Here is a 27,770-nt window from a genome sequence, read left to right as displayed (position 1 = left end):
TAATAGGCCAGTCAGCTTTGCTCTGACCACACACGCCACACCAGCCAACCATGCTAGGAATGGAAAAGGACATTAGTGGAAAAACTGGTGAAATCTGACTACAGTCTGGATCTTAGATCACAGCAGTGGGAATTGCTTCCTTCTGACAAATGCTCCATGGTTACGTAAGATGATAACTTTAGGAAACTCTGGGTGAAGGATGTATGGGAACTTTTTGTATCATCTTTGCAGCTTCTCTGCAAAACTAAAGTTACATTTAGAAAATAATGTTTCTTTTTTCTTTAAAAATGCCCATTGTGGACTAGGAGATAATTTGGGCTACAAGATGTAGACCAGAAAGACAGCGCCAAATACATGCCCCACCCTTTGTGGGGCTCTAGCGTCAGCTTACGATAAGGCCAAAGTAGCACATCTCTGTGCTGAGCTTTTCTCTTCGACAGATTCTCCATCCCCACCTGACCACTGCTGTCTAGGTTTTTGCTTGGATTATTGCCATGAACTCATGTTTAGGGGCTCCCCTGGGGGCTCAGACCATAAAGAATCTGCCTGCAATGGGGGAGACTCAGGCCCAATCCCTGGGTCAGGAAGATCCCCTGGAAAAGGAAATGACAACCCACTCTGGTATTCTTGCCTGGAGAATTACGTGGACAGAGGAGCCTGGCGGGCTACGGTCCATGGGGTTCGCAGAGAGTCAGACAGGACTGAGCGACTAACATGTTTATATTCAGTGTTTTATGGCAGAGTAACTGTGTGAATGCATTATTCTATAACAGGGTTAGGTAGGGAGAGTGCTAAGAGGTCAGAGAGGCAGTGACATGTACAGCGAAGAAGACATTGAGGGAAACCAAAGAGAAAACGCCCAGACACTTTGTAGAGGCAGCACTTCTTGAAATACGGTAAGTTCCAAAGATTCAGAAGTCCGCACTCTCCGAAGTCCTGCTCTATGGAGTGTCTTGTATTTTCGTGCCGAGGGCTCAGCCTCTTTTGATGGGGTTGTGGTCCCTCCGGTGTTAGCTCGGGTGCGTTCCTGCATCCCAAACCTCGTTAAGTTGGGAGTGGCCAAGAGCGGGCGTGGTCTCTGGTATATGTATATGTATGTAATCCCTTTCTTCTTTTGACAGCCGCAAATCAGAAGGATCCCATGAATCTCAATTTTAAAGTGAAAGAGGAGCCTAAGGAAGAGGAGGCCCTGAGCGACACGTTGCCTCGGTCCAGCTATGTGTTCAGCCCCGAGTCGGAAGTGTCAGCCCCGAGCATCTCTGAGGACACGCTTAAGCCCCAGGAAGCAAAGGGCAACGTACTGAGACGGGATATGTCGGTCAAAGCAGCGTCTGAACTTCTCATGAAACTATCAGGTACTTGATTTCTGCTAAAATATTCACATACTGACACCATCACTTGCAAGCCGGCTGGGCTACCCATGGGTTACATTAGCCTGCTGGCAGCAATATCGCATTATTAAGGTAAAGTCGGGAATGACTGGATTACTTGCCTTAAATTCATGTGTTTCATGTATGAGTTTGTGGATGTTAACCGTATATCTGTCTTAAAAATTCACTCCTCTTTTCCTGATTATGACTGCAAATTGTTGGGAAACACTGCTGCTTTTCTAAGATGATGTAGGTCATAATTTTAAATGGGTTTTAATGACATGCAAAGCACTTCTGTTAATTGATCAAAATATCTTTCTTTCCTAATAGAGGACCTTGCACTGTTTGGTGTTTTTGTACTATTTTCTTTACGAACCATTAAAAATATTTTTCTGAACTTAATAAACCATTAAGATGGCACTTGAAGTGATTAGTGATAGAGTAGCAATGAGATTTTATAAATAGAAATTTCTCATAATGGAATATTACAGTAATTAATCTAAGTTCTTGAGACAATATTTTTATTAGTATCTAAAATGTCATTTCAGCTTATCCAATTTTGGCAGATTGGTTTAGAATTTGAAATTCATGTACTTTGGATTTCTTTTCCCACCCAGTCTCCTATCTGTCCCATGAGCTTCAGAACAGATAAAAATTTAGCGTGTTTTGAAAAACTTAGTGCGTTTTGAAGTATTTGCTTCCCAGGTGTTACTGGTGGTAAAGGACCCGCCTGCAGGTTCTTTAATGCAGAAGATGTAAGAGATGCAAGTTTAATCCCTGGGTCAGGAAGATCCCCTGGAGGAGGGCATAGCAACCCAGTCCAGTATTCTGCCTGGAGAATCCCATGGACAGGGGAGTTTGGCGGGCTACAGTCCCTACGGTTGCAAAGAGTCAGACATGACTAAAGGGACTTAGCACACACACACACAGCAAGAAACATACGTGTAGTATAAAATTCAAAGGCATGACTTTAAAAACAGAGAAGGAAAAGTTGCATTAATAATAATACTTATCAAATCATATCCCATCCTTAGTTCATTGCTGCTTAAAGATAATTTTTAGAAACTCAGAATTCTGGTATGGATCCTACTTGGAGGATGGTAAATTCAGTTTGTAATTCATGATGCTTGGAGGATGAAAGCAAGAAATGTATTAGTGAGACCCCTTCCCAGTGTAATTTCACCAGCAGTTGCGTGTTTCTGGTTGACGGGTAGGTTGGAAAGTAAGAAATTAATAATTATTTACTTAAAATTATTGCATCAGAACAGTTGAAATTCCTGTATTTGCTAGTTGGTGGGATTAAGAATTCTTTCCTTTAATGTGAATTTAAAACACACTGGAACTTCCAGGGGACATAATTTGTTACAGATAAAGCATAATACAATTACTACATCCTTACTATCATCCCATTTTTCTAAACTGATGGTACAGTTTCTCCTATGTAAATAGGAGATCTCGCAAGGTTGTGCTAATTGCTAAAAGCTGCAAGTTAGAAAAAAAAACTTGTTCAGGCCAACATGCTTTCATAATTTGAACCCTCCCTCCTATGTCAAAAGGTCTTGGTGACATACGGTAATCTACTGGCTTTCCAGTCATTTCAGGGAGGTCACACGCTCTCTCCTTCTTCTCTGATAACGTGGACTTGCATATTATGACTTTAACTCTCTTACAACAGTGACTCCTGTCCCCTCCTAATGGTAAGACTCTAGTGTGTAATATTTCTATTTCAGAGTTTGCTGTGTAGCCAGCATTGTGAGCTGAGAAAGCTGGGGTGGCCCCAAAAGATAATATGCAAAAACAAGATCGAAGGAAAGATGTTCTCTAAGGAAACCGTTTTATCCTAATTCTTTTGGATGATGCGATTTGAGACAATGAAGTATGAAATCATTTCCTGGGTAGTAATGAGATCCCCGAAATAGAATACGACCAGGCAGCCGTGCACATTTAATGATATTTGTGGTCAGTAATGGCTCTTCTAAATGCTTATGTTGAGTGTTAGTGAATACACATGCTGTGGGGCTCCACGATAGTTGAATTGGAAATTCCCTGGCGGTCCAGTGGGTAGGACTTCTTGCTTTCATTGCCAAGGACACAGGTTTGATCCCCAGTCTGGGAACTAAGGTCCCGCAAGCCATAGGATGCAACCAAAAATTTTTAAAAAGACAATAGTTGAATGGATGACATGGTCGTATTTCCAAAGGCATCTCCTCTGCTTCATGCTGTAGAAATGAAAACTTGTTTGAAGACTAAGATAAGTATTGTTTTGCCCTGAAAAAATTTCCCAAGCATTCTGTGTGCTTAGACTTAGGTTAAAGAAATATGTACCGCAGTCCCTACCTTCTAGATGCTTGTGGTCTAGTCAGAAGTAATCCAGGGCAGTGGAATGCATTCAGTCAGTGCTTTGCACTTGGAACTTCATACTTGTACAGTCTAGCAGACTGTGGCCAGGAGACTGTGCAGAAGTCTCCAAGTCATTCCTAAAAATAGGAGCGTGACTTAAAAATAACAAGTGTCTTTTCATTCCTAAGCCACAAAGGTAAAGAGACCTCACCTTTTATTAGGTTTAAAGTGGGCATTAGGGTTTCTAGTCACGGACAGATTGGTGCTCTTGGGAGAAGGAAGATGTTAGGAAGAAAACCTCCTATGCTGCGTTTCCTCAAGTTACAATTTTAGCAATTCAGTGTTTCTGCCCTAAAAGGCATCTGAGGAGAGGACCTGTCTGGGTCCTCAGGCCCCCCTTTCCCGTGGTGTGTCCTGTCCCCGTATAGACAGGAGTAGCGTCTGTGCAGGTAGTCTGTGCTGCTTCTCATCTGAGATCCCAGCAGGTATTCCTATGGGTGGGAGTCCCTGCCTTGCTAATTTTCTTTTATAGTCTTCTGTTCCCCTGGGGAGAATCCATATGGTGCAGAAGAGTTGGATGAGAAAAGTATGTCTCATGCATTACCATACATTTTCCCCCTTCTTTCAGTTTTGACCCAAGGAATACCTAAAATGTGGAATAAGAGAAATTTTCTTCTCTGTTACTTATTTCTATGGCTTTTCAGTGCTATCATCTGCCATATCTTAGGTCCTTTCAATCTTTTCCTTGAATTAACAAGAGGAAACTAGTCAACAATGTCACCTGCCTCATTTCCGGTTTTAAATTAATTTATGTTAAGTCCTTCACGATGGATGTTGGGCTCATGGCCAGGTCAGATATCATGTGAAACTTTCCTGGGTGGAGAAACCTCTGTAGTTACATTGTTTTCCAAACTGACATTTCTGTTTCATGAGGAAAACACAGATATGTTAGTGACCAGGCAAAACTTTTCATTCACTGTGTGTTTAGGAAAATCTGAGTTTTCTCCCTTCCTTGTGGCTCAAGTCCTATTTCCAGTTGTTTGTTGGACAGTCAAGTGCCTGACAGCTGAGCCAAGTAAATTGATTACCATAAAGAGAGCAACCCACTCTAACAAAACCACTGGGTGTCTGGGACTACGTGTTGTTATGTGACATGAGGCAGCCAAGATAATCAGACTTTTCTGCTAAGCATATAGTTGCCAAAGATAATTCCCAGAAGTCCCAAATCCTGAAATCAAATTCAGAGGCTACATAACATCAGACAGACTAAGAGAGTCAAGTCACTCTTAACCTCTGGTTTTGCAGCATCTAGTGACTTTGAAAACCTTAAGAGCAGATGTGTTATCCCAGGTATGACATAGTGCCCTAAGTGACTCTGTCTCTTGTGCTTTAAGAGAAGTAGCTGTAATGTAAATCAACCATACCTCAGTAAATTTAAAAAGAAAAAGAAAAAAAAGAGAAATAGCTAGATTCAAAGCAACAAAGAAATACCCCCTTCTCCCTGGTCATGCATATGTACAACACACTACATGTATGGTTGAACCAAGAAGTAGGCAGATAAGCATGCCATTTAAAAATATGAATCCCACAAAAATAAGTGGCTGGAAAGCTGGATGTATTCAGAAACATTAATGAAAAATTAGACATTTAAATTGATCTAACATGGTAAATAAAATCTCCCATTAGATCTTAATTCAAAACATGTATATTGGGTTTCTTTTTTCCGTGCTCAAAGAAGGAAGCCACATGGATTTACATTCATTTCTGATTTATATTCATTTATCCCTACCTAGTCTTGGAGGGAAGTATAAATTATCATTGCCTCTTGTAGAGGAATCCAGGCAGGTCCTGGATTTGAAATACATAGTGATGTAGAGTTCAGGGAATCATCTATGTAAAAAAGGGCTTCAGTGCAGAGATATTGAAAAGCAGGTAAACTTGGGTAGGATGAAGTTTTAAGGTGAATTCAATCTCCGAGGTGAGCAGAAACAGAGAGGAAAGGTACCCAAAGATTGACTTTGTTAACAGTTTTAATTAGGGCCCCTTTGGTTTTAAGTAACAAATCCTCTTCATCCAGTTTAGACAAGAAAGGGAATTCAATAGGAGGTGCACATTTTGCAGGGGCGGCGCAAGGGGCGGGGGGGCTTCCCAGTGGCTCAGTGGTGAAGAGTCTGCCTGCAATGCCGGAGCTGCAGGAAACACAGGTTCGATCCCTGGGTTGGGAAGATCCTCTGGAATGGGACATGGCAACCCACTCCAGTATTCTTTCCTGGAGAATCCCATGGACAGAGGAGCCAGGAGGGCTACAGTCCATAGGGTCACAGAGTTGGACACGACGGAGGTGACTTAGCATGCACACATATACATTTGGGGTTGACTCATCGAGTGAAGCCAAGGGCGGGGGGCAGCAGGGCGTCAGGCCTCCACTGAAGCCAGGGGTTGGGGGTGGGAACGGTATGGAGCCCAGAATGTCCTTGCTCATCCCTGCTTCTCTGCTCATAAATGGGTTTTTTCTGATACCCAGCCCATGTGGTAGAACATAGCAATTGCCAACAATTTCTGAGTATACCTCTTGTTCAAAAGAGCAACTGGACAGAAATGTCTTAGTCCCAGTTACAAATTCCAGCTGATTGTGTCCACTCCGGTGGGAGCCCACTAGTGGAAACTCCTGCTGTATCTGGGGAGAAGGACGTATTGAACAGACCTGGCTACAGTCCTGTAGGATAGCTGGAAGGAGAAGAATCCCTAGAACCACACCTCAGATGGGCAAGAGTGAGGGTGGTGTGAAATCAGGAAGAGAAGCAGTATGTATGAGCCCCTAAAAGTTAATGGTCACTGCTGGTGTTTAAATATTGGATGTAAATGTGTTTGGCCTTTGGGTGATGTTTGTCTTTCCTTTCTGGTGGAGTTTTGGAGAAAACTGCCCAGCCAGGAGTTGACCTAGCCAGTAGCAACTCTGTGTATGCTAAGGCTGTGCTTCTCAAAGTGTGGTCCCTGGAGGAGCCAAGTCAACACGAGTTGGCGAAGATAGAATTCTCCAGGCAAGAATACTGGAGTCTTCAGGCTAGAGTACTGGAGTCTTCAGGGGAATCTTCCCTACCCAGGAATCGAACCCAGGTCTCCTGCATTGCAGATGGATTCTTTACTGTCTGAGACACCAGGGAAGCGCCTTAGGGAAGTTATAGAAATGCAAATTCTTGAGTTCTTCTGTGGACCCAGTTGAAACGCTGAGTTTTTTTATAATTCTGAAAGCTAAGTTTTGAGAAGCTCTGTGCCAAGGAAATGGTTAATTAGAGATGTAAGTTTTGTTCATCTGAAAAGCGTGCCTCAGCTTGAAACTGACAGAGAAGAAAGCTCTCTTTTTTGTTTGTTTTGTTTTTTAATTGGAGGAAAATTGTTTTACAATATTGTGTTTATTTCAGCCATAATTATACATATATTGCCTCCTTTTTGAGCCTCCCTCCCCTCCCCCCATCCCACCCTTATCTTAAATGCACACTTTACTTTTAAAAAAGAATCATCTCTCTTCAATGGAGATTCTTTTTAATTTATTAGGGGAAAAAAAGGCAACTGGGAATCTTTTTTAGAAGGGCATGTGTCCCTAATAATTCAAGGATGGCATTGCTGGTGAGTGTCAGATAATACTATTTTTTTCCATGTTCTTTGCTGTGAAATTTTGTGATTATTTCTGTGCAACGTGTGCATTCTTTTAAGGGAGAGAATCTCCCCACCCTCACCCCCAACAAATCAAAGATTATGTCTGAGATTATGACCGAGACTTATGTCCGGTTTATATTAATGTCATCTGACATTGCCCTCCTTCAAACTTACAAGTGGTTTCACTGAATAGTGGAAAGAACCCAGAAGGCATGGTTTTCCCTAGTTCCCGTGATTCTCCCTGCTTACACTCCATGGAAAGGAACTCCTGAGTGAACACGTTGGACATGCTAGCAAACTATAAAAGAGTTAAAGAGTAATTTAAAAAAAAAAAAAAAAAAGAAAAGAGCTAAAGAGTAATTTAGAAACGCCAGTAAAAAAAAGTATTTTATTAATGCTGTCTGTTTAGCACATTGTCAAATACGTGATGCTGAGGAATTTGAAAGCATGAAAATGTAAAAATGGCCTAGTCTAATCAGTCTGAAATTGAAAAAAATGCTTTTTTTTTCCCACTTCAACTTTTTTTAAGAACCTGGAGAAACCTATTGAACCTGGTACCCTACTTTTCTAATAATGAATGTATTTTGTTTATTTGATTTTGTTTATTTATTTGGCTGCACTGGGTCTTAGCTGCAGCATGCGGGATCTTTCGTTGAAGCGCACAGACTCCCTAGTTCTGGCATGCTGGCTTAGTTGCTCTGTGGCGTGTGGGATCTTAGTTCCTGACCAGGATTGGAATCTGTGTCTTCTGCTTTGCAAGGCAGAGTCTTAACCACTGGCCCACCAGGGAAGTCCCATAATCATGTATATATTTTAGATTGTTATGTTTCAGAGGGGACTTCTAAACTGCTTTTGTAAACACCATCCTACTCTCTCAACATCTTTATTGAGATCTAATTTGCATGCCATAAAAGTTACCTATTTAAAGTATACCATTCAGTGGCTTTTAGTGTATTCACAGAGCTGCATAACCATCACCAGTTCCAGTGGCAGAATATTTTTATCACCCCTGAAAGAAACTCTGTGTCCATTAGCAGCTACTCCTTACCCACTTCTTCCCAATACCCTTCCAACTGATAATTCACTGCCTGTCCGTAGATTTTTCCTGTTGTGGACACTCCATGTGAATGTAATCACCCAGTACGTGTCTTCTTTCACTTAGCATAGCGTTTTCAAGGCCCGTCTGTCTCTCTTGTAACATGCATCTGTACCTTATTCCTTTTTATGGCAGGATAATATTCCATTGATGTTATTGGAATGAATACACCAACAATACTAATTTTATACACGGTATAAAATGGATATACCACATTTTGTTTATCGATTCACCTGTTGTTGAACAATTGGGTTGTTGCCCAGCTTTTGCTGATAAGAACATTCATGTACAAGTTTTCGTGTAGAAATGTGTTTCGTTTCTCTTGGGTATATACCTCAGAGTGGAATTCCTGGGTCAAATGGTAGCTCTAGGTTTAACATTTTGGGAAATTGCCAAGCTGTTTCCCAAAGCAGCTGCACCACTTTTTATCCCCACAGCAATGTATGGGAGTTTCAGTTTTTCCACATCCTTGCCAAAAGTTGTTATTGTCTGTCTTTTTTATTAGAGCCATCGTCTGGGTGTGAGCTAGTATCTCATTGTGGTTTTGATTTTCATTTCCCAGATGGCTAATGGTGTTGAGCATATTTCTATGTGCTTTTTGGCTATTTGTATACCTTCTTTGGAGAAATGTCTACTCAGGTTCTTTTGCTGCTTTTAAATTACTTGTCTTTTTATTTTTGAGTTGTAAAATTTTCTTATATATTCTGGATATAAGTCTCTTATCAGATATATGATTTGCAAATACTTTCTCTCATCCTGCTTTTCACTTTTTTGATGGTATTATTTGCGGTGCAAAATGTTTTACTTATAATCCAATTTGTCTCTCTTTTGTTGCTTGTGATAGGGAATTACCACATTTCCGTAATTCCAAAAATTGGGTAAAAAATGCAGACTTGTTTAATATTAACAGGAAAGCCTGTCTTTATGTACATTTTCACCATATTTAAGTGTGTTAGTCGCTCAATCATGCCCGACTCTTTGCGACCCCGTGGACTGGAGCCCACCAGTCTCCTCTGTCCATGAGATTTTCCAGGCAAGGATACTGGAGTGGGTTGTCATTCCCTTCTCCAGGGCATCTTCCCAACCCAGGGACTGAACCTGGATCAACTGCACTGCAGGCAGATTCTTTACCGACTGAGCTACAAGGGAAGCCCATATAAAGACTATGAAACCTAATTTATTGAATAAATACCTCCCCAGTGGGGTTGACCTCTGTGATTTCTGTATTTGCTATAACATTCTGTACTTCAGCTGATAGCAAGGAATATTTATATGTCAGCTTTATTTTTTTTATTTTTATTGGAATATAATCGGTTTACAATGTTGTGTTAGTTTCAGGTATACGGCAAAGTGTATCAGTTACACATATCCATGTATCCACTCTTTAAGATTCTTTTCCCATATAGGTCATTACAGGGTATTGAGTAGAGTTCCTTGTGCCATGCAGTAGGCCCTTCTGGTTATCTGCCGTATATACATGTCAGTCCCAATCTGCCAGTTTATCCCTTCCCCCTGCTTCCCCCTTGGTAACCATACGTGTGTTTTCTACACCTGTAATTCTGTTTGTTTTGTGGATAAGTTCATTGGACTCCTTTTTTTAGAGTTCACATATAAGTGATAGCATACATTTGCCTTTCTCTGTCAGTTTTTTAAGTGACTTCTAATAAATATAACCAACAGTGGTCTTACACTAATGAGGTCACTCTGTCATTGCCATATATGTATCCTAAGCATCTCTCAGGATATATGTATGTGTGTGTATACATAAGACATATACACAGAAAACCCATAACTGGGGAAGTTAGATCTTAAATTAGGAATTAGACTCTTTTTTTAAGCACTTGAAAACTCAGTGAGAATTGCACTCCAAGTGCCAAAACTCTTTCTTATACAAACAGGGAATAGGTTGCTTTAATAAGATAAAAATGTGACCTGTTTATGTACCCAGAGAATTCCTTTCTTGAATGTCTAGGTCTTGTTAAACTCAGAGGATGTACCTTGGTGTTATTTACCTGGCTGCTTAAACAAGACAGACTGGGAAAGAGCTTCGTGCAGTTCTGGGAGGGCTAGAAGACGGAACTTCTTTTTCCCTTAAGGTCCTCACCCCTTGGCCGCCCTTTAGCTTTCTTGTCCCAGCTCCCTCACTCCCACACTGAGACCCGGGCCTCCGAAAGGCTGGACTCGAAAGGGCTCTTGTTTTATTATCATCTCCCTGGTGCAGAGCTCATATGTTAATATAGCTATGAACATTTGTATTGGCCTGTGTTCCAGAAACCGGGCAAAAGCTCAATGTCATGGGCTCTACCTTCATTACAGATTCCTTTTCTGTTTGGCCAGATTGGGTGAGAGAGGGCCTCGGGGCAGGAGGTGCCAGGTGGAGTCAGGACTGGTGAAGGGGTTCCAGGTCGCTTCCAATACTGAGCAAAAGAATTGCGAATGGCACCTAGGAAATGTGTTCACCGCTGGCATGCCTGTCTCTCTGCGTTGATTTCTGTTTTTTGATAGAAATACAGAACCATTTCTGCAGACATTATCTTATCCAGGACACAAACAGTGGCACGAGAGGCCCTGAGTAAATAGTATTTGATGGCGACGACTCTAAGAAGAAGCTTTACTTTCTGAGGGAGCCGACTGCAAATATTTAAGTAACCAGTCAAACATGCTGTTCCGTTTTGCACTCACAGGGCAGATTTCCCTGCCAGGTAGAAACGGTGTGTCTCGTCCAGGCCTTAGAGCCTCTTACACCCCCCTGGCTTCTTCCGGCTCCTCCGCTCCGACGTTCTAGTGCGGTGTTAGCGCAGCCGTGGTCTTGTGAGGCAGAGCATAGCCGCTATTTCCCTCAATGAGAGCTCTAAAACATTCTCATTCCACGATGGTTTTTCTTCTTGTTGCCATATTAACCTTTCGCTTTTAACTTATTCATGTCACAGAAGGGGAACGTTTGCATGTATAATTAAACCCCGTGTCCTCTGTGCCCATGTGGGTACAGGCTGGTCTCCCAGACCGACCTCTGGAGAAGAGGCTCCTCTGTCTGCTGCCGAGTGGCCGCATCCCACTGGGCTGGGGCTCAGCTGGGGGTGGTGGTACCCGGGCCGGTCCGCACAGCACACCGAAGGTACCCACAGGGTGAGAGCGATGGCGGCTGTTCCCTCTGAGCAGGCGAGTGTCCGTGTCGGCCCAAGAAGGGAACGCTTTCCTGAAGAGAACTATTTCTGCCTTATGACTTTTGTCACTCTTCTAGGAAGTCGAAGGCTTGGAGAGTGGTATTTTCTCATTATCAAAGTGTGAGGACCTAGCACACGCTCAGTCTTCTTCCTAATAAGTCTTCTGTTTACTCTACACGTGTATATATTTTGGGAAGATCCCCTGGAGAAGGGAATGGCTCCCCACTCCAGTATTCTTGCCTCGGAAATCCTGGACGGAGGAGCCTGGCGGGCTACAGTCCTCGGGGTCGCAAAGAGTAGGACACGACAGAGCGACAGATACTGACTTTGTATGTTTTCCCCATATGTAGGCTGTCTTGAGTTTGTGCTGTGTGTTGGTTTACTTCCTATTTTCTTAATGTGGGCCAGCAGCTGGATTCAAGCCTGTTTCCTGGTTTCCCATTGTTGCCACAGCTGGAGAAGTGGGGGCAATGACCAGGCATACCTGTGACCTGCCACCGTTTATCGTAATTTCAAAATCGAGTGGTGAGCCTCACTGTTTAAAGAATATGTCACGAACTTCTTTCCTTATTCCTCCTGCTGCCAGTCTTAGCCCTGTAAACCCACCTAAACACACACACACTCACACACACACACACACACTCACACACTCACACACACACACACTCACACACACTCACACTTCCCTCCTGTTGCTGCCAAGATTTTTCCTGCCCTTTTGGAGTCACAGTCATCAGGACAGCCTTCCTGGAAGTTCCTGTGATCCATGTCCGTGTTGCCAAAGGCAAATGTAATAGCCTTCTGGTTGAGAGGAAGAGAGACCCTTAGCAAAGCTGAAGCCTTAATGGGACTAAAGGGGAAATGGCAGTGATCTGTGGGACTTATCTTGGGAGCAGAATCATTGTGCCTCCCTCCACATTTAAATATTGGTAGGAAGGACTTCCCTGGTTGTCCAGTGGTTAAGTCCAAAGCAGGGGCCACAGTTCAATCCCTGATCAGGGAATTAAGATCATGCAGCATGGCTGAAAAATAAAAAATTTAAATATTGGTAGCAGTCTTTACTTGGGATTCACCAGTGCCTTTGTACCAAGCTACTGGGTGATATGTAGGTAATATTTTTTGCACTTTTTTAAAAGCTGTGGAATAAAGAAGAAAAGTGGGGATTGGGATAATTTAAATGAGATGAATGGTTGTCTCCTTTCAACCACTTGTGCTAAAACCTTTCAAACCCTGCTTACCTACCCTGATACTGTTTAAGGGCATCCCTGGTGGCTCAGATGGTAAGAGTCCACCTGCAATGCACGAGACCTGGGTCCGACCCCTGGGTCGGGAAGCTCCCCTGGAGAAGGGACTGACAAGCCACTCCAGCGTTCTTGCCTGGAGAGTCCCATGGACGGAGGAGCTTGGCAGGCTGCAGACCACGGGGTCACAAAGGAGCGACATTACCGAGTGACTGAGCATGCACAGCCTGCACATACAATACCGTTTAAAAGAGTTTCTCCTAAAATGCTCACAGCAGAAGGCTGGGACGACTCCTCCGTTTTCTTGAAGACCCTGAGGCTGAAGTCCTCACCCCGTGTGTAACGGGGACAGCGCAAGCAGGAGGGCCAAGTTCTCAGTCGAGCGTCCCTCCTCCTCATCCCGCTGCCCCAGTGTACTGTGTCACTCTTCACCACCTGTGCTGGAGAGGACGCGGGAACAGAGAGAGGAAGGGACATTAAGATGAGTCACTCGGGCTACTTGCAAGTAGGTTTGATTTTAAAACATGTGGGAAAGAATGTTGAAAGCCAGCCAGAATGCACTGGGAGACTATCCGTGCACCAGCGTCTCCTAGAAGTATGGGGAATCAGAGCCCAGAGGGACGCACAGGCTCACCTGTCATCAGCCGTGAAGGCTTTGATTTTTGGCAAAAGTTCGTCAAGTTTTCTTGGAGGGTTCAATGAACCCTGTACTTTAGCTCTTCTCTACTTCTCATCACAGCTTTCTATCTCTTCTTAGGGTACTCTTTGTTTTCTTTCCCTTAGTCATTCACTCAGCACTATTTATTGAGCCCTTACTAATTTCCAATTTAATTACTGATTTAATTGAGCCAAAGAATTGATGCTTTTGAACTGTGGTGTTGGAGAAGACTCTTGAGACTCCCTTGAACTGCAAGGAGATCCAACCAGTCCCTTGGACTGCAAAGGAGATCAGTCCTGGGTGTTCATTGGAAGGACTGATGCTGAAGCTGAAACTCCAATACTTTGGCCACCTGATGTGAAGAACTGACTCATTGGAAAAGACCCTGATGCTGGGAAAGATTGAGGGCGGGAGGAGAAGGGGACGACAGAGGATGAGATGGTTGGATGGCATCACCGACTCAATGGACATGGGTTTGGGTAAACTCTGGGAGTTGGTGATGGACCGGGAGGCCTGGCATGCTGCGGTTCATGGAATCTCAAAGAGTCAGGCATGACTGAGCAACTGAACTGAACTGAGCTACTAATTCCCAAGCCCCTTTTGGCCACTAGGGCTACCAAGGTGAACAAGATAGTGTCCTTTCCTGTGTGACCCTGTTTTCTCTTCCCATCTCATCCCCCTGCTCGTGCTCACGCTGGGTTCCAGTTATTATGTTGTCATGCCGTGTTCTGCTTTCTGCATCATCTCAGCAGCCCTTGCCTGCCTTCTGGACACAGTGACCGATGGAAGAGAAGCCGTCAGGGCTTCTCAACAGAGATATCCTTGGGACACGATTCAGTAATATTTAGCACCACCTAAGAAAAGCATTTTAAACTTGTCTGCATATACTAAAGCCCTTTTACCATCTGTTAGTGGAAAATATTTAAAAGTTTGGTAAAACTCTAAGTGATTGAAATAAAATCCTTGGTGTGCTCCTTCCTCTCGTTGGGCATTAAGGGCTCACTCTGCTTTGTCTTCCTCATTGAGGGTCAGGCAATGGCCAACCCATCACCAGGCAGAGATGGACCTTGCTTTTGGGTCTTTTTTTAATTTATGTCAGCAAGACTTCTGAATCTTTCAGGAGTTCTGTTTAAAATCTACTTGTGCGTCCCCCCTACAACCCCATCCTTCCTGCATTCAGGTTCATAGAAGGGTATACAAAGGCCTATTAATCACAACAGATGAGGTGGACAGGACTTAGATTTATTAAGTGGCAAAGAATAATGATGTTAAATCACTTTAGGTTTAGATCAGATACTTGAGTTGACCCTTTTTTTCTTTTTTTTTAAATGTGAGACAAGAAAAGTATATTCTGGACATTAGATGAAAAATAGGTTAATTTTTTAAAAATGAGATCATTTGGAATGGTACCAAATGGCAGACATACAGTTTAAATGCACCTCTTTAGCTAATTTCTCGTGAAATCATCAAATGAAAACAAGATGATTGGGAGAGGTTTTGCATTAACACTGGGACACTCAGAGTTCAACCGATAATGACTGGCCCCCTCCACGGCCTCTGCTGGCCGGAGAAGCTCATCTCCCGGAGCCCTCGGTGACTCAGAGTTTAATTCTTGTCCTCTGGATAGAAGTGAAATCGAATGCAGCACTTGTGTGTGGTGCTCGTATTCTGACTTGTGATCGTCTACCACGTGGCCGGTCTGAGGGACCTTCCTCTGTGTCAGGGAGCCCCCTACATAGTTTAACCCTGAGCAGTGTCAGGCCCTGAAGCGAGTCCAGAATTTGTGCTGCTGCTCTGAGTCCGGTTTTGTGGCTGGAAACATTGGCAAATGCCCAGCTGAGTTATCTCGGGCAAGAACCTCCTGCATTACTTACTGATGGCAGGGAGGCAAAAACTAATTGAAGAATGCTTGGAAGAATAAAGTTCAAGCGTACTTTGCTCTGATGAAAAAGGATATGTTTCTTGGATCCCTGAAAGGGAACTTCCAGGTCTCATTTCACTCTTTATGATCCTTAAAGTTTGGGTTCTGTTCTTTTTTAGGGCGTGTTTTTCCTTGCAGATTCAGAACAACTAATAAAATGGAACGCTGGGTGCTCCTGATGGTGTCTTTCTGAGTTGACCTCCTACTTAGCCCTGTCCACTTAACTGTGAATTCTAGTGTCCATAGCTCACTCTTCAGACATTCATTCATTCTCCTTCCTAAGTTGCTAAGTAGTACATGATAGAGAGGGGAAATGCAACTTCACTTGTGGTTTTGGTGGTCCAATTCAAAGGGCCAATTCTGATCAAATATTTGAAGTTTTTATAGGAATAAAACATGTGGGGGTGTGTGTGAGAGAGAGAGAGAGAGAGAGAAGGAAGGGGTCATACCGAAAACCTAACCCCATAACTTTAAACAGGATTCTCCTAGTGTTTAGATTCTTGTGCGTCTTTTTCACCTGGGGTCTAATTTTTTTTTTTTTTTTGGACATGGACCATTTTTAAACTCTTTATTAACTTGTTGCAGCATTGTTTCTGTTTTATGTTTTGGGTTTTTTTTGGCCGTACAGCACATGAGATCTTAGCTCCCTGACCAGGGATTGAACCCGAACCCCCTGCATTGGAAGGCAAAGTCACTGGACTGGCAAGGAAGTCCCAGTCTCATTTAATTAGTCAGTTAATTGTCTGATGAATTATTGAAAGGTGTGCCCAGCTTTGTGCTGCTTCTTCATGGATACTGGCTTGCTCTCATGATTTGCTGAATTACTCCCGTGCAGTTCTGGGTGGGCGGTGTGTGTGTGTGTGTGTGTTTGTGCGCGCACTGGAGGTCATTGTAAGGCTCTTCTATTGAAAAATGCTGTTTTTTTCCTTTTTTTAATTGAGGGGGGGAAATTCAGTTCCCTACCTCACACCATTTATCTGGCCTGCCCTCAGCCGTGCCTGTTACCCTCAAGTCCAGAGACCGTGCATGTTATCCATTCCAGAGAAGAAGTCTCCTATTCTGCTGTTCCAGGAAGAGGCAGTGGAACACTGTTCTCGAAGGTTCTTGTGTATTAGGAGAACTAGAGAAAAATTGCTGCACCACTGTTTCCTTTCGTGGAGAGCACTTCTTCTCTTTTTCCTTGGGAAGAGATGATTGGTACATCCCGTAGGGACAGTAGGAGCCTGAATTTCCTCTCCTGGGATGTGGACGCTGCCATGGGTAAGCCCCGGGCTTGAGTTTTGTTCCACAGAGCAGGACTAGGGAGCTTTGACCCAACTGAGGACCGCTGTGGAGACACATGAAGTTTCTTATTTTTTTAATTGATGTATAGTTGGTTTACAGTACTGTGTTAATTTCTGCTGAACACCAAAGTGATTCAGTTATACATGTATATATATGCATTCTTTTTTTATATTCTTTTCCATCATGGTTTATCATTGCATGTTGAATATAGTTCTCTGTGCTAAACGGTAGGACCTTGTTGTGTATCCTTTCTATATATGAAAGCTTACATCTGCGAACCCCGGCCTCCCACTCATCCCTCCCCCTTGACAGCCACCAGTCTGTTCTCTGTGTCCATGGTTCTGTTCCGTAGGTTCATTTGTGTCACATTTTAGATTCCACATACAAGTGATACCAGAGGATATCTGGACTTCTCTGTCTGACTTACTTCGCTTAGTATGATAATCTCTAGGTCTATCCATGTTGCTGCAAATGGCATTATTTCATTCTCTTTAATGCCTGAGTAATATTCCACCATGTATGTCTGTCTGTATGTATGTATGTTTGTATGTGTGTGTGTGTGTGTATATATATATATATATATATATATGTGGGCTTCCCTTCTGGCTCAGCTGGTGAAGAATCTGCCTGCAGTGTGGGAGACCTGGGTTGGATCCCTGGGTTGGGAAGATCCCCTAGAGAAGGGAATGGCTACCCACTCCAGTATTCTGGCCTAGAGAATTCCATGGACTGTATAGTCAATGGGGCCTCAAAGAGTCAGACATGACTGAGCAACTAACATATATATGTGTGTGTGTGTATTTAAACATTTGTATTTATGCTACTAAGTCACTTCAGTCGTGTCCGACTCTGTGCGACCCCATCCCTGTGATTCTCCAGGCAAGAACACTGGAGTGGGTTGCCATTTCCTTCTCCAGTGCATAAAAGTGAAAAGTGAAAGTGAAGTCGCTCAATCATGTCCGACTCTTCGAGACCCCATGGACTGCAGTCTACCAGGCTCTGGAGTGGGGTGCCATTGCCTTCTCTGGTTTATATTTATACTATAATATAAATATATTATATTTATGTTTTTCTGGCTCTTTTGCAACCTCATGGATTGTAGCCCACCAGGCTCTTCTGCCCATGGAATTTCCCAGGCAAGAATACTGGAATGGGTTGCCCTTTCCTTCTCTAGGGGATCGTCCCAACCCAGGGATCAAACCCACATCTCCTGCATTGGCATTCTTTACCACCGAACCACCTAGAAAGCCCATGTGTAAATACTGCATCTCCTCTATCCATTCATCTGTTGATGGGTGTGTAGGGTGGACAAGTTCTGTTCTTACTGCATGGATTAGAAACAGGAGAGACGGTGCCTCTGTGTGCTTTTCACTTGAACTGAATGTCATCACTTCCCAGCATCCTAACTGGATTATGGGTTAAGAAGTAGATAGAATATCTGATTTTGTCATTTATCTTTGTACCACGGAGAGATGATTTGGCCAGTGTTACTTGGATCCCTGGGTTTTGAATCCGAGGAGTGAAGGGAAGAGGGTGGGGGGAGTCTTCCCATCCGCCCCCTCCCCTCCCCTTCTCTACTTGGTACTGTTGGTTTCAGGGCGACTTGGGGCTGGATTTGAATGTGATTCGGCTCTACCTAAAGTGCATCTCTTGAATGCAGTGAGAGCTGTCACCCACGCTTCTAAAGTTTTAAGCAATAAAGCTGACACCTCCAGGAATCAGTTCATACATACCTGGACTGCATTTTTGTGCCCAGCCCAGAACTTTCTGAGAATGGCAAGTTGAAGACAAAAGATTTTCAGTTCATCTGATTGACAGGGGTACCACTCTAGAAAGTGAAATGTTTCCATATGGAGTCATTGGTGTTGCTTCTAGAGACTCTTTTAAGCGTCTGGTTATTCAAAAACACTCGCTCAGGATCACGATGGCAGTCCAAGGACAGCGCGGCCAATTATCGTTGTTTATTTCGGTACCACTGCCAGTGCTGGACCCTTCTGTATTTCAGGTTCGTGGCATGTGTGAGTGTCCATAGCAGACCGAGGAGTCAGGGAAGGGAGAAGCACACCTACTGTGTGCTCTGCCTCAAGTGATGCATGTGACAAACAGATATTAACCCAATATCTCCAAAGTCCTGGGAATGAAAGTGGAATCAGAACCAGGCCCTTGCCAAGCGTTCAGTCCACAGGGGAAACAAATCTGTAAATAATAAAACTAATAGCCCAGTACGTTAGCAAGGTCTGAACCGTCTAGAGGCAGGAGAGAGGAGGGAAGGGTGCCATCTGATGGAGATAAAGCAAGGCCCTCATAGAGGAATGTCTAAGTCATTTTGAAACCTGCCTAGGTTATTATCGAGAGAAGGGAATAAGGTGAGGAACTCCAGGCAGTGCTAGTAGTAAAGAACCCACCTGCCAGTGCAGGAGATGCAAGAGACGGGGCGGGGGGGTTCGATCTCTGGGTTGGGAAGATTCTCTAGAGTAGGGAGTGGCAACCCACTCCAGTATTCTTGGAGAATTCCATGGACAGAGGAGCCTGGCAGGCTACCATCCATGGGGTCCCAAAGAGTCAGCTGGACACAGCCGAGCAGCTGAGCACAAGTTGAGGAATGGTGGGGTGTGTTTGGGCAGGTGGCGGGTTTCATTCAGCACTGCAGGGAGAGCGGGACTGAGGGTTTATATGGGGCAGACACTAAGGAAAGGAATCCTTGTAAGGGTGTGGGTGCCCAAAGGCAGGAGTGGGCAGCGCCTCTGCACTACCCCCATCACCACCTTCCCCCACCGACCTTCTGTGTGCCTGGCCATTATGCTGGACCCCGCCCTCTCCACCTCTTCTCCCCCTTCTTTTCTTCCTTCTCCTCTGTAGGAGTGGACAGGAACAGTTCTTCCCCATCCTCGGCTCTCTGCTCACCCTCCCTTTCTGATCTCACACAGCCCCTTGGATTCAGATGACTTCCTGTCTGTCTGTTCTCTTACTGCCTCTAAGCCATCACGACCTCCTCTTCTTGTGGGAATCACAGATACTTAGCCAACATAGAGCTGAAAATCTCCCTTCATATTTCTCCCCAACCCAACTTTCCTTATTCTTGTTTATGTGTGAAGAAGAATGTGGTGAAAGTTGCTCAGTCATGTCCGACTCTTTGTGACCCCATGGACTAGAGTTCATGGAATTCTGCAGGCCAGAATACTGGAGTGGATAGCCTTTTCCTTCTCCAGGAGATTTTTCCCAACCCAGGGATCGAATCCAGGTCTCCCGCGTTGCAGGTGGATTCTTTACCAGCTGCACCACAAGGGAAGCCCATTCTTATTCATAGCATTTTCCAAATTTCAGAGGCTTAAAAGTCATAGAATTGTTCCTTTTAAAAATTTCCCCTCCCGCTTACCTGGACCATACACCAGGTTTCTTCACAATTACTGTCTCACTGGTGCCTTCATTCTTGATTCAGACTCCGCCAGCAGTGCCTCGGCGTTCAGCCTCTGGAATATCTTGGGAGTCTTTTCTCCCCTTATGAACATTCAGGCTCTCATCATCTCCTTGCTTGGATTGCTGTTAATACAGAAAGTCCCCATCCACTCCCCATTTCCATTTCTGCCAGTCCCTTCCTCCTGTAGAAGCATCCCTGCCCGATTGCCCTTCGAAATGTAATCTGATCATGCTGCTTCTCCAAGCAAACCCCCGCTAAAGGCTGGCTCCTCACAGGATCCCGATTTAGGACAGGCTTCGAGGTTCAGCCTTTAAGATTGCATGTTCTGCTCTGACCTGCCCCCTCCAGTGTGGTTTCTCTGGGATATAACCTGATGCTCTTTGCTAAACAGGTTGTTAAGATGGAAGGTCTGGCTTCAGCAACAAGGTTATCGCATGAAGAATTTTTTAAAAATGTGAAAACTCCTGACCTAGAGTCAGAAAGTAGAATGATGATTGCCAGAGACTGAGGGGAGGGAAAGATGGAGAGTTAGTGTTTTGTGGGTAGAGTTTCCAGCGGGAGATGAAAAAATTCTGGAGCTGGGTGATGGTGATGGCACAGCAGTGTGAAGGTACTTACTGCCTCTGAATGGTGTGCTTAAAAATAGTTACAATGATCCATTTATGTTACATGTATTTTACACACACACACATGCCTTGTCCTTCTTAGCCAAATGGAGAGAGTATAAAAGTGAGAGGTCATTGAAGGTTGGGGCGAGGGGATTTTGTGGAGAACGGGGCTGTGATTCCCCCACTGTAGGGTAATGTGGACAGGAGGAGGGGTTCCAGCCTCTCAGCTCAAATCTGAGAGGGACGTCATCTGCAGAGTCAGTCACATGTTTTCCTCAGTGGGGAGCCTCATGGCCTGGCTCCTGACAAGGGTGAGAGATGGCAGACTGCCTTGGTGTGGTCTGCGTGGGACCTGAACTCACTCTCTTTGATCAAATGAAGAGGCAGGTGTTTCACGTGGCCCCAGCGTGGACCAGATTCCCACAGAAGGGTCAACAGGGATGTTATCAAAAATGCTGTCTAGGAGCTGCCTAGAGACTTGATGGGTACCCTTGCCCACTCGTGAGATGGAGGCCTGCAGTGGTGTCCCCAGGGGCAGTGGGGGAAATCAGTGAGCCCAGGCTAGAAGGGCATTCCGCCAGGTAAAGGCAATGCTGGGGGTAATCACCACCAAGTCCGAGGTCTCCAGAGACCCCAAGGGTGAATCCCATAGGAGAGGTGTCTGCCGACCTAAAGAGGATAAAACCATTCTAGAACAAGGCAGCGAGCTTTCCCTCCTCTCTTCTCTCCTCCCAACCACCTCCCCGCTTCTCTGATTCTGGGGTCTGGAAGGACAGGTAGTGTGATCCGGAGAAGGCAACACCACAGGGAGCGGGAGCCGACCCCACCACTTCCCCCATCTCGGACATCCTGGGGACCCTTCCAGGGAGGAGCAGGGATCGCCTTCATGAAAGGGCTGAGCTGTGGATTAACCCATGGGGTTGAGCCTGCTGTATCCTGAAACAAGAACTTTTTTTTTTTTTTTTGCTATTTAAAGGGTTGTTAGGCCTTGCATTATCTAAGCATTACCAGGTTTTAAGCCTGCCTGAGTTTTCACCCAGGAACAAGAGAAGAACATTTTCCTGCCAGGCAGGTTTAAAGACTGGCAGACAAAGATAGAATTGCTCTTACGTTGACAACCCCCAAGTCCTGCTCAGTCAGGGAGCCAGTTGCACCTTCCAGGTTTGATGCTCCAGACAGACAGACAGTGTGATATTCCCTGGATGCTCCTGGTCAAGTACAATTCCACTTCTGTGCTTTGATTTCTGATCTTCCATGACTCCTCTTCCCACCCTACATTTGAATTTTACTTCTTGTATGAGAGGGCTGTTGATACTTGTCTGATCATCCGTCCATTTGGATTTAAACTGCTTGAGGGCAAGAACCTCATCTTATTTACCTCTGAATACCATGAATCAGCCATCATGGTTCTGAGTACATGGCAGATGTTTAAAAAAAAAAAGATTATAGAATGACTGAGTGACTGATGAATGAAATAACCCAGTTTGATAGCTAATATATACTTGTGTTTATGAAGGCGGGAAAGAAAACAGTGTTACAGCATTCCCATTGCTTTTTTCTCCTCTGTTGCTAAGCAGGGTTTGAATGCAGTTTGTTGGAGTCGCAAACAACTCTTCTGATGCCTCCAGGCATGCACACTGTTCTGTGTACCTCTAAAGAGGAAGTAGCAGCTTTGTACCGGTGCATGTGTTTTCCATTTAAAAAAAAACCTCAACTATATGACAAGATACTCATATTCATCATAGAAAATTACAAAATACAAATAAGCATTGCAGTAAACAGTCACCAGCAATCCACCTCCCAGGCATCACCTACTTTTGACACTCTCCCATCTCTTCCCATATGCCGAGTTCTCTGTTGAAATATCAGTAGAGACCACTGGAGTCAAATTAATATTTGTCTTATCATTTTAGGAAGAGACTCCAGAGGAATCGAAAATGTGTGTGAAGGGGGCAGATGTCAAGAAAGAGTAGAATCCTGGATGTGTAGACATGTCCCTGGGTGGGGAAGTCGAAGCTTAGAGTGCGTGAAGTGATGAGTTCAACGCTTGTTGTGTTAGGATGCTGCTGCTGCTAGTCTCTCAGCCGTGTCCGACTCTTTGCGACCCCATGGACTGCAGCCCGCCAGGCTCCTCTGTCCATGGGTTTCCCAGGCAAGAGTACTGGAGTGGATTGCCAGGCCCTCCTCCAGGGCATCTTCCCAAGCCAGGGATCAAACCCGCATCTCCTGCTTGGCAGGCGAATTCCTTCCCAACGAGCCACCTGGGAAGCCCTCTATCAGGATGCTCCACACAAAAGGGAGCGAGCTCCGGACCAAGAAAGAAATGTAGCAGAAACTTTGTTCCCAAGTCAGCCCGCCTCCTGCATCCCAGGCCAGCTGGGCTGAGATACTGTTGAACCAAGCTGGAACTTAGAAGGAGCATTCTTTCTTCTTTGCCTTGGATGCTAATTAAATGGGGTCAGAGGAGAAGGGGCAAAAACAAAGAGTATGGCAGAACTTTACAGATGTATTTTTCCATTGGGGTGATTTTGCTCCCCAGAGGACTTTGGAGATAGATGTCTGGAGTTATTTGTGGTCGTCACAATTAGGGGACTGGTGCTTCTGGTGTCTAGTGGTTAAAGACCGGAGAAGTTGCTAAACATCCTGAAGCCTCCCATAGCAGGGAAGTATCTGGCTTCAGATGTCCATAGGTTCAGAAACTCTGCTTTTTAAAAAAAGGTAAGAAAACACTTGGCAAGGATGCTAATGCATGGAAGTGTAAGGACTATAAAAATATCTATTGAATTATGTTTCACTTGCCCATTGAGCTGTCAGTGTGAAAACCTCTCAGTGAGTCTGGAGTCTGTCAGGTAGGTTACAAATGCTAAAGGTTTTTTAGCAGCCATCAGTGTTTTGGGCAGTTTTGAAAGGTCAAGAGTTGTCATAAGACAGAAAAGAAAGCACTTCATGGAAAAATCGTACTTGAAATTATCCCAAGTAGCTTTTAAAAAACTGATTTGTTAGTAACATCAAAAGTCAGATTGCTTCAGGTGACCAATGAGAAAGGAAAGAGATTGAAGGTGTTTTCCTTCTCTGTCTTTGAGTAGCTTTGAGTGACTGAAATGACCGTGGTTCCCCTCTCACCTTTTCCTCATCCCGCAGTAAATGCCACCAGTTTCAAGTAACTAAAATGTGGCCTATTATTTTGCATTAAGTTCAATAAAAACATCTGTGAAATGTATAAGTCATAATTCAGCTCCCCCCCAAAGTTGGTTTTCTAGGATATGTTCTACCCTAAAATATCCAGCGGACTTTTATTCAGTGTATGCATGTTTAAACATAAGGAAGCTTTGTGCCCAGTATGGAGAGAGAAGGAATACTATATTAATTTCATTGTTATTTCAGGTCTGTTTCAATCTGAACTACTGGGTTGTCTGAACTAGCCAAGTAATGTTATCAGTTAGTAATATCATCTTTAAAATGCTTGAATTTAACAATCTGTCATTCAGAGCATCTATGAATTGTTAGGATGACTGAAGTATTTTTGATATGAAACAAAGGGCATGGAACTGGTACCTAATGGGGGAAGCAAAATTAGCTTGGGCTTCCCTAGTGGCTCACTAGGTAAAGAATCTGCCTGTAGTGCTGGAGACCTGGGTTCAATCCCTGGATTGGGAAGATCCCCTAAAGGAAGGCATGGCAACCCGCTCTAGTATTCTTGCCTGGAGAATCCCGAGGGACAGAGGAGCCTGGCAGGCTACAGTCCCTGGGGTCACAAAGAGTTGGACACAACAGAGCGACTAAGCACACAGCAGAGAGTGGGTGTTTTTCTTCTAAGAATTCTGCCTAAATGTCACCCAAGCTGCAGAGAAACTTTAGAGTTACTTTAGTGTTTCAAGTAATTTTAGTGTTACTTGAAGATGTTGTAGTTCCTGTTAGCCATACCTTGAAGCACGGTGTTGTATTTCAGTAAATATTTTGATTCGAAATTAAATCCAGATTTAACTAATATATTATTTTTTATATTTGTTGTATTAAAATGTTTAAAAATATTAAAAATAAAACATTTGAAAGCTGGTGGACAAAACTGATTTCATTAAATCCAGGAGTGAAAATAGGTGATTTTTAATCCAGGGGCAAAGCTGGGGAAAAGGGGGTTTGGGGGAGATAAATAATAGAGCTTCTTTCTAGCTTTGCTTTTTTTTGTTTGTTTGTTAAGTTTCTTTCTTTCTTTTTTTTTTTTTTTTAATGAAATGAATCCCTTTCTAGCATCCCTTTGTGTTTGTCCTCGGGCCTTGGAATGACTGGCAAGGTTCAGAGACATCATTATGTACCTGTGACACTGACCCTACTGTTTATTTTCCAAATCCTGAGTAGTTTGAGGGGACACAAAGAGGGCACTGTGTGTGGTGACTGCACCTATGGGTGATCTAAGGGAAGGTCAGGATGGCTGTCAAGTCCCCAAATCCCTTAAGGGGTCAGGGGCTGCAGTCAGGACCAGAGAAAGAATCAGATGGGCCAGAAGTAAAGGCATAGAAGCCAGGCATGTAACTTGGAAAGCTTTATATTCTTCTTTTCTTTTCCATTTTTTTTTTCTTTTTAGGATAATCAAATCAATGTACTTGGTTTTTATGAGCGTCACAGACATGCAAAGATAAAAGAAAAGAAAAAAAAAACCAGCTTGGCAGGAAGGTGGGGAGAGGGATCTAAATTAAATATAACTGTTGCCTGTAGTTTAGTTGCTGACAAAAATCAGGTTGTTTTCTCTGAGAAGCATGTGTAATACGTCAGGAAGAAAAAAAGCACAATTAGCACACTTCTTACATGAAATCTTATGGGTAGCATCCTATTAATTTCGTTCCATTAAAAATACTCCTCTATCTTCTTTATTGCACATCAGTAGTCTTGCATATACTTTACTTTCACCTGCCTCATACTTGGCAAGGAGAGCCTAGCTTTCTCTGACTACCCCGCTTAGAGCAATGAGATTTCCCTGTCATATCTCCTAACTGTCCCATAGATCTGCACTTGCTTACTATTGCCTCTTACTCTTATGTCTGTCTGTCTATGTGTCTATTTTTCCATCCACTGGGCTGGCCAAAATTTTCATTCCAGTTTTTCCTTAGGAGCTTAAGGAAAAACCCAAATGAACATTTTGGCCAACCCAGTATGTATGTATCTATCTATCCATCCATCCATCACAGATTACCACCAACTTGGTAGCTGAAAGCAGCAGAAATGGGGGCCAGCAGTCTGAAATCTGAAGGTTCTAGGGGAGGATCTTTCCTCACTCCTTCCAAATTTCTGTTGGCTCCAGGCAGTCCTTAGCTTGTGACTGCAAAACTCTAGTCTGTCTGTTTGTCTTAGTCTGTTTGGGCTTCTGTACCAGAACATCATGGCCTGGGTAGCTTGTAAACAACAGCAGTGTACTTCTTGCAGATCTGGCGTCTGGGAGGCGAGGATCAAGGTGCCAGTGCGGTCAAGTGAGCGCCTTCTTCCTGGTTCACTCTCAGGCGCCCTTGCCCTGTGTCCTCACATGGAAGAAGGGGCAAGGGAGCTCTCCGGGGTTTTCTTCATAAGGACGGCTCCTCATGACCTGATCACCTCCCGAAGGCCCTACTTCCAAGCACTGTCACACTGGTGACCAGGCTTCCACATGTTAATATCAGCACTCGGCCTCCAGCACCGGGTCTGTCCTCACGTGGCCTTTTCCATCCTCCTCTGTGTGTGATATGGACACTTGTTGTTGGATTCAGGGCCTGCCTCGGTAATCCAGTCTGTCATCTATCTATCTGGCCCTTTTTGCTTTTTTTTTAGGTTTTCCAGAATGCTTGAGTGTACAGTGTACAGTAATAGCTAACAAATGTTTACTGATTTGAAAGTGTGGTCTTATTTTAAAGTGACCCAAATTAACGGCTGGGCCAATTGTCCCACCTTATTTCCAGGGTGTTCTCTCATTAACTCTAAGGAACACATGTCCATAAAGACACTCTAGCCTTCCAAAGTAAATGTGTGTTTCAACCTAGAGACCAAATGTTCAATAGCCACACCTAAAGCTAGAGCAGTCAGCAGGTTGAACTGTTATTATAACTTGTAGGATTGCTGTTTTTCTAAGTGTTAATCCTTTGACTGCAATTAACTTCCTAGGTGGTCTTGAGGATTACTAGCTCCCAGCAAGGTGTAAATGTCGTGGTTGCATCAACCCTATTTATTTTATTAATTTAGGTGTCCTGGAAAAGAAAGAAAAATATATTGATTGGAGCTTTCGAAAGAGGGGGAGGAAATCATAGTATGAATATGCTCACTCTTGCTTGCTTCACTGAAGCTGAGTGTGTTATAAATATAAAACAAGGGCAGATATTTGCCGTGTTCTCCATACGTTCTAGAAGCAGCACAGGAGAGAAGAAATAGTGTGTGAAAGTGATCACGAGACTGTGGTCAGGAAACCTGATTCTAGATCTGGAGACATTCAGCCTACTTCTGCTGCCATTCGTGTGGCCTTGAGCAGGTCACGTGACCTCTCTGAGCTTCCGTTTCCTACCTTTTCCGGAAGTCAGATGAGTTAAACTGGTTTTCTTTTTTTAAAAAAAAAAATTGGAGTATAATTGCTTTGCAATATCCTGTTCATTTCTGCTGTGCATGAACCCCCTCCCTCATGAGCCTCGCTCCCGCCCCGCCTATCCCACCCCTCGGTCATCACAGGGCCCTGACCTGAGCTCCCTGTGCTACTCAGCAGCCTCCCGCTAGCTGCCTGTTTTACACTTGATCGTGCATATGTGTCAGTGCTGGCCTCCCAGTTCACCCCACCCTCCTCTTCCCCACCTTGTGACCTCATGTCTGCTTTCTACACCTGCATCTCCACTCCTTACCTACAGAGAAGTTCATCAGTAACATTTTTCTAGATTCCATGTATATACATTATTACATGATAACTTGCTTCTCTCTTTCTGACTTGCTTCACTCTGTATGACAGAGTTCTAGGTTCACTCCACAGCACTATGAATGACCCAATTTCATCCCTTTTTATGGCTGAG

At 44.0% G+C, this 27,770-nt stretch overlaps 1 protein-coding gene across 4 annotated transcripts in view; it reads left to right on the top strand.

The window, feature by feature from the left end:
- The window catches only part of ZNF827 (zinc finger protein 827), a 186,844-nt gene that overhangs the window by 70,637 nt on the left and 88,437 nt on the right, over positions 1 to 27,770 (top strand). For all 4 annotated transcript variants that reach the window (XM_065904478.1, XM_065904480.1, XM_065904481.1 and 1 more), the window contains exon 5: positions 1,122 to 1,355. In XM_065904478.1, the coding sequence (XP_065760550.1) occupies positions 1,122 to 1,355 (234 nt within the window). The remainder of the gene's footprint in view (positions 1 to 1,121; positions 1,356 to 27,770) is intronic.

Source organism: Muntiacus reevesi, chromosome 13 (assembly GCF_963930625.1).
Source record: "Muntiacus reevesi chromosome 13, mMunRee1.1, whole genome shotgun sequence".
NCBI lineage: Eukaryota > Metazoa > Chordata > Mammalia > Artiodactyla > Cervidae > Muntiacus > Muntiacus reevesi.
The sequence above is the reverse complement of the archived record's forward strand: the minus strand, read 5'-3'. Positions and strand labels throughout refer to the sequence as shown.